At 38.6% G+C, this 8,034-nt stretch overlaps 1 protein-coding gene across 1 annotated transcript in view; it reads left to right on the top strand.

Annotated features, from left to right (window-relative positions):
- Positions 1 to 8,034, top strand: part of GRID2 (glutamate ionotropic receptor delta type subunit 2) — a 383,270-nt gene that overhangs the window by 361,333 nt on the left and 13,903 nt on the right. The window contains exon 15 of the mRNA XM_018565404.1: positions 2,849 to 3,089. Coding sequence (XP_018420906.1) covers positions 2,849 to 3,089 — 241 coding nt within the window. The remainder of the gene's footprint in view (positions 1 to 2,848; positions 3,090 to 8,034) is intronic.

Here is an 8,034-nt window from a genome sequence, read left to right on the forward strand (position 1 = left end):
GTATGAGTCGACCTTCCCCCCCCCCCCCCCCCCCCCCAGCAGGGATACAGACAGAAGCAAAAACCCCTTTTTTAGTAAAGCAAAGCTAGCTATACACTGGTAGATTTCTATGAACATTCATATGAAAAATCTCATCAGAGCATTTGATAATGCCATTGAGACTTGATTAATGTCGTTCGAAATGTCATTTGATTTTTAACATTCTGTTTTGGTATGGAGTTTCCTAAATGAAAATCGCATTCACTGTAAGAATTTTGTTTGTTGAAGAAAGAAAAAATTTCCATCCTGCTCCTTTGATTCTCACTACGGTCGAAAATGATAGTCAATTTGACCCTTATTCAAACAAAAACATATTGGTGTATGGTCAGCTTAAGGAAGGGTTAAACTTTTGAAAAAAAAATGTTTATTGCCCTCCGTGCCTTTCTATATTGGTGTCTAACAACCCCTCCCCTGTTTTATGTATAGGTGTCACAAGAATAGGAAGTGCCCCCCCATGGGGGCACAGAAATAAAAAACCTGACCGAAATTTTAACTCTTAATCCTCTGTCCAAAACTAAAGAGAAGTATTTTACCTAGATTTAGATATTTAAATCTTTTTGTGCATTGAGCAAGCAGCTTCATGCAGCACAGTGTCTAACACCCTGAAAAAAGTTGTCCACCCCCTGCACTACCTTATCTTTACAGCAGATCTTAAAGAATTAAAATGTAAAAAATGTTGTCTCCCAAATGCCAACCTTGATTAGCTATAATATGTTGAGAAGAAGAAATTGCTTGTTAGAGGTATAGTGACACCATAAACCGTTTTATTTTGTTTAACGTAAAGGGTTGCTGTGTATTTTGTGTATTCTATTTGTCCAGTGTAGAGGTAAATAGTTCTAGGGAGAGTGCTTTTAAAGAGCTGGTCCACTGAAAACTGATGTTTCCGTTATAGATAAAGTTTAGTCACCCATGGACTTCCTATAGCTCTTGTGGATTACAGAAGCAAGATGTTTCTGCCTTCCTTTCCAAATTTTGTTCCTTTGAAGTGTTTACCCTGATCTTGGAGTGTTCCCCTCCTCTGCTGCAATCCCAAAAGAGTTAGTGTAATACTTGTGCGCAGCCCTGGGAGCCTAAGATCAAAGATCTTGCTGCTCTTATCCCCAAAGCATTAAAATAAACTATTAGGAGGTTTAACATCCCAACATGTGCCAGTTTTGAGTTGACTGATCATTTTAATAATATAATGCACATGTCAAAATGTTACCATTATTCCTATTGTCCTGTATGGCTATGTTTTGTTGAAAACCTAACTCCAGTCAAAATGTTTTGTTTAGTTTTGTATAGGTGTTAAAACACCTCTTTGCACTTTGCAGAAGTTTCCCCCTAGTTTAGTGAATTAGGTGATGTTCTACTGACTTCTATCATGCAATCATGTGCAAGCAAAAACACAGTTTTTTTTTTATTTTTCTCGCACATGATTGGGGTATTCTTTGCAAAGTGAAATGTAACCACATTCACAAAGCTAAGAGAAACTTCCCCAGCAAAGTGCAAATCTCCTTGCAAAGTAAACACACATTTTGCCTTGACTAAATCAACCCCTTTAAGTCAAGTTGCCTGCCCCCTCCTTTACTAGTGGCCAATGGCAGGCTGCTGCAACGATAGGCTGGAGAGTGTGTTCCACACACTGAAATGTACATGCATCTCAAATGGGTGTACACAGCATGCATTCTCCATGCCCCTGAGCATTACCAAAATGTCAAGGCTGAAAGTAAGTATTGAGCAGAAGAGCCCAGAACTTAAAAAAACATATACTTTTCTTTGCATGTATCACAAGAAGAACATTATCTGCTCACTTTGATGCTGCAGCACACCTACCTTGTCCTATGGCATCCATGCTTGGTATAAGCATTCCTACATTTTCCCGCAACACAACCCACAGGAATCTTAATATTATAATACGAATATAAAACTTACAAAGTAAGAATATGAACACTAGTCAACTATGTGCAATAATTGGTCTATTGTGCATTGTGGTGTTCCTTCAGTAAGGTTGCATGTTTCCAAAAGCTAAGGATTAAGGATACAATGTTGCCATTGTAAGGATACAAGGATACAATTGTGCTGCAAGTTTGATAATGACTTGCTAAACTATTGCAGACTTGCCAAGCTTCACAATTTTGTTGCACAATTACAGCAAGTCTGCATTGCAAGTCTCCAGACCAGCGAGCTTGCAGAGCTCTTGCTAAGACCTGTAGGACCCTTGCTGTAGACTTGCCAAGCAAATTTGCTACAAATTCAAAAAGTGTCAACTAGAACTTGTACTGCAAGTGTTCTGCAGGTCTACAACTTGCCAGGAATGTGTGCAGCAAGTTAACAAGAATTACAATTTAACCCTGACACAAGTTTGTGGCAAGTTATCCTTGCTATCTGGGATGATGACATCCTTTTTTGCTTACTTGTTGCTCTTAATGCCACCTCACTCCAGTGATGGGTACTCCTTACATAAAACTAATTGACATTTCCCTAATCCAATGCCTGCTTCTAAAAAAACTGCAAAGACACTGCTCCCCATTGCCTCCATTTTATCTTGTGCAGCTCTAAAGTCCTTCAAATGACTAAATGTATCTAACCCAATGCAAGGGTGTGTTTGTCAACTGCAGTGGCCAATCTTTGACCAACATTACATAGTTCTTCTCATGCTATGTAAAAAACAATCAGTTTTACAGGGTGGAGTACAGATACCACCTGCATTGTAAGTCTAGTGTTAGTGGTAAAGCTGCTTTTCATGGTGAGTGGGGCAATGTGTTAATTCTACTTGTGAATCTGTTTAAGTAATTTTGTCATATGTTTTCATTTTTTTATATCCCAGGATCCTTGAACTGCAACAGAATGGGGACATGGACCTATTAAAGCATAAATGGTGGCCACGTAATGGACACTGTGACCTTTTTTCATCAGTAGAACCGAAACAAAAAGGAAGTCCCCTGGACATTAAAAGCTTCGCTGGGGTGTTCCTTATATTGGCAGCTGGTGTTGTTCTGTCATGTTTCATAGCAATGGTGGAGACCTGGTGGAGCAAGAAAAAAGGATCCAGAGTACCTTCCAAAGAGGTAACTATTTACACTGATGTGATGCAGGAGAATTTTGTTCACTGACCAAGAGAAAGGGTAATACGATTTTATTTTAAGCAAGAACTCGGTTAGCCTTATTGTTCTTGACATGGGTACCACATCTGTCATAAATGTTTACTGTATCCTCTCTTAGCCTGTAATGTAAATGTTTAAAACAACAGCTTGAGATTCAGCATAAACTAGTATCCAACTGCAAAGTAGGTCAGATGAATCAAATATTTAAAAATGTGATGAATTACCCAAAGCCTATTTCACATGCAGCCAGGAGAATCTAGTACATTTGGTTTCTACAATAATCCACAGTATTTGTTAGCAGTGCTGCCAAATAATTTTCTGGAGCCAAAAAGGAAGAAGTAAACAGATGCTTGAAATTATGACAGCCATATAGTAGCAGTGCATACTCTCAGCAGTATAATATGCTCCACTTCTCCCTTTTTACATACGTGATTAATGTGTGATCAAAAAAAATCAGGATATAAAACTGTCAATGAAAAGGTGCTAAAATATAAAGTAAACTGTCATTACAAGGGACATTATAATCACAATACCACCCCGGGTTTAAATCATGTTAATTCCTTAAAAAGTGCCTGTCAAGACATAAAGTGCTAGTGGCTTTGCTGACTTGATATTTCTTGTTTCAAAGCACATGAAGATGCCAACAAGGCTGAAATAAGCTTTTATGTGCAGTGCACACAAAATTAAAAAATTACAGAATGATCACTTAAAAGGGCTCATTGTAGTATGCATACAATCAAGCTATATCCAATCAGATTACAGTTTACAGCAGTATATGTTAGCTATGACATTTCCAATTTCTTCAATTGATTGAGTGCACTACTGGTGATAATGGGGCACCAGCGCCAATATGTTGCGATACGCATACAGGACCATCGGAAGTGCTTGCTATAACTTGTACTGATAGAAAGGGGAAAATACTTTCACAAGGTATGTACCAGATCTTATGATGTCCATTTTTATTGGGAACTCGTCCCATTGATGGTCACCATTGGACTTCTGATATCTGATATTTGATTACTTGATTTGGCTTACACTACATACAGCACCATTGCTTTTTATCAGTTTATATAAAGCCCACAATATTATTTTGTTTTTGAACTGTATGAAGAGTGTGATAAGCATAAAATTAGACAATGTTATTTTATATTTCAATCCCAGATTATAAACAGCTTAAAATAAAAAATAAAAAAAACCAGCACAAGTGACACAATAGAGAAAATGATGGTTTGTGCATGTCTGTGTGTTTTTCTTTATTATTTTTCTTTAATACCAGATGTCCCTTCAGCCAAACTTAGGCCAACTACATGGCATAAGACAAATTACATCATTATTAATATGGAATATGCTGCTCAGTTTTTTAATAGTCAGAGTGTAGAATAGCTTTGGCTGCAGCTGCTATTCAATCTGGTGACACAAGTGCTTAACAATAAATAGATTCAGAATTTAAATGACACTAACAACGTCTAGCGCTGATAATTTGTGTGAAATCTCAGCTTCCACAAAAAACTGTTACAAGCACAAGTAGCTTATGTTGTAAGTGCCAGAATAACTATGCATGGTAAGAAGTTTTAAAATTCTGAGTTTGTTGTCTAAAAAGAAAATGTAAACGTAAAATATTAGCTAACGGAGCCTTACAATATAAAATGTGTTTGTTTAAGGTGCTAGAAAAATATATATTTGACAAACAAATGTGAGATTATTTTATTACCTTAGCTAGTAGAGCATATTTCATAAAATTTTAATAAGTACAAGGCAGCCAGTGAGGGGTCAGCTTTCATCATTACAGTACATCAAATGAAAAACTGGTAAAGATTGTATAATGCCTAAGGAAGGAACATAATGTGTCCCGAAAGCTTATTAAATGCTAACTTAGGTTAGCATTTAATATATCATCAAAGATGATGAACATTTAAAGATATCATCAAACTTTATTTTTCCAATGTTGTAATACCTAAATTTCTTTTTTTTTTGTGTAAGCAATTCAAAAAGGAGAAACTAACATAAGTTACATTATTTAGGACTTGGAGTCCCTAGTACTTTAGTACATTCAGAGCATATTTCATTATATGTTATAAAGCACACAGTAGCCAATAAGGGATAAGCTCTAATCAATGCAGTAAAACAAAGGAAATATGATAGACTGTATAATACCTGAGAAAGAAGCCTGCATCTTTAATAACTTAAAGTGACACTAAACTCAAGAGTTAAACCTTAAAAATGCATTCAAGCACATAAACTATTCTAAAAAATGTAGCATATTTGTCTATCACTCAGTTGTAGATCATCAAATCATCTCTGAATTGGTGGTGACACTGTCCTTCCTTCTGGAGGGTGGCTATTCTGTTCCCCATGGTCCCTGTGTGTAATGTAGACACCGCTCCAAGATCACTCCCGTGATGGACTACAATCTCACATTTAGGGGTATATTCACGAAGCAGCCGAAAGATCTAGCCGTAGCTTTGGCCGATCCTTCGGCTAGCTTCGGCCCCAGGACCCCTTCGGTTCAGTAGAACTGAAGGGTTGCTGTACGGGCTATTCACTATAGCCCGTACAGCTCCCGAACTTGGCAGAGCAGCTCAGTCGAGGCGAACGCATATGCCTCAGCTTGGCTCAGCCACGCTGAAAGCCGACAGCCTGCTTCTGACAGCTGGGCGGAGCCAGCCGTGATCCTACAGCTGGCTCTGGCCACTTGCAGAAAGATCAGCGTCCCTGGTTACTAGCTAACCAGGGACACTGATCTCCAGGCAGCCTAACTCTCCCGGGCGCTCTGGGAGTCTCCCGCTCCCGGCCGCCAAGGAGAGAAACACTGCTTTCACGGAGCACTGCTTTCACGAAACACAGAGCCGTGTCATGATAGAAAAAATTAATAAATGTTGGCCATAGGAATGCATTGCTAGATTCCTATTGGCTATTTCAAATTGCAATAGCCAATAACAAACTAGCATTGCACCCGCCTTCTGCTGCAGTTGATTGAGCCCCCGGAGAGGTTTTTTTTTGACGGCAGCAGAACTGCCGGCCAATAGAAAACAGTTGGGCGGAGATAGCTGTCACTGCTAGCTCCGCACAATCATTTTCTATTTAATGTTTTCTTCTTTTTAAACAATTTTTCTGTTCTGCTCGGTAGCACAGAGGGACTGAGCAGAACAGCTGTGTCGAATACCGCTCAGCGGCATTCGGCTATTCACTCGCTGCTGTTCGGCATCTATAAGAATAGACTGAACAGCAGCGAGTAGCCGGCTTAGCTGATTCAGATGTTGGATCGGCTGAGTCGAACTCCTTCTGCACTTCGGGTCGGCCGAACATGCTGATTTCAGACGATATACGGCTGAAATCAGCCGTACCAGCCTGAAGTGAATAGCCGAACAGCGTTCGGCTTACTTCGCTTTAGGTCTGTCAATCACTCGGCTGCCTACGGCAGCTTAGTGAATAGACCCCTTTAGTTTACTAATTGGTATTGACATTGTAGTCCATCATGGGAGTGAGCTTGGAGTGGTGGCTACTTTCTAACACACACACAGGGACCATGGGGAACAAAAGTATCCACCCTCCAGAAGGAAGGACAGTGTCAACATCGATTCAGAGATGATTTCAGCATTTACAGCTGAGTGATACACAAATTAGATTAGGTTTTTTTGTTAATAGTTAAGGTACTTAAATGCATTTTTACGATTTAACTCCTGAGTTTAATGTCACTTTAAGTTAGCCAATACGGTGCTACATTTAATGCATGTTAATTTGGCTTAGCCAAAGGTTAATAAAGGGGGTTTTTTTTCATTTTCTTTACTGCTATCAGTTGCTTTAACTCGTGTCACCCCTTTGTTTTTCACATGAATAAAGCAGAGCAAATACAATGTAATAATAATTTTGTTACCTTGTATTTATAATGACATTTTCAGACACTTCCTGGAATTATCATTGTATGCAGCAGATGCTGCAGACATGGCGGTGCTATAGAGCAAGCCCCGGCTGTCATTTTGACAGCCAGGATTTGGTATAGCTACAGTGAGAGAAAAGTATTAGTGAAATCAGCAGTACCAGCCTGAAGTGAATAGCCGAACAGCGTTCGGCTCACTTCGCTTTAGGTCGGTCATTCACTCGGCTACCGCAGAGAAGTACACCCTGGTACTTCTCTTATTGCTTATATTTTTAGGGCTTATTTCTGCTGTCCAAGACCTGTAACTGGTTGAAATGAAAAAAAAAAGTAATAATTGGGTATAGTGTCGTAAGTGAAATTATTCATGGTGCTATGGCTAAAAAAAGGTTAATTTGCTAAAAGAAGAGCAGGCATTAATTACTACAGTAGACTTTCTTTGAGGGATCACATGTACACAACAATGTGCGTATGCATAGCAAGCACAAACCGTAAAAATATCTAGCAAATTTTAAACTCATGTTTAACACCTGTTTGGACAGTACCTTTTTTTTGTGCAATCTATTCCGAAAAGTTGTTGCAAGGGAACGCAAATGTCAATGTTATACCAGTGAATTAAATGAAAATACAGTTAAAAATAATGTGACAAGTATCATGACATATCAATAAGGAACAACATTTAAATGTCTTAGGAAAGCAGCAGGACAAAACTACCCATGCAACATGCTGTTGAAGAAAAAAAAGACATGTTTGGGTATTTATCACTCCATTCCAAACAACAAAGAATGAAATTGTATATGAACACTTGCTGTGGCCACATGGTGATATGTGTACTTGCAAACTTTATACCCTTAGCACAGAGTGCACTATGGCTTTTTTACTTTTAGAATTTTTTTACAGTTCCATTTAATGATATCAGTACGCACTTCACAAGTTTTTGTTTCTACATAAGATGTGCATGTAAAAAAATAATAACAGATGTTGGAGTGTACACTGCATGGCACATATGCATGTGTGTGTGTGTGTGTGTGTGTG

The sequence above is a fragment of the Nanorana parkeri genome, unplaced genomic scaffold, assembly GCF_000935625.1.
Source record: "Nanorana parkeri isolate BGI_ZX_2015 unplaced genomic scaffold, ASM93562v1 scaffold844, whole genome shotgun sequence".
NCBI classification, from domain to species: domain Eukaryota; kingdom Metazoa; phylum Chordata; class Amphibia; order Anura; family Dicroglossidae; genus Nanorana; species Nanorana parkeri.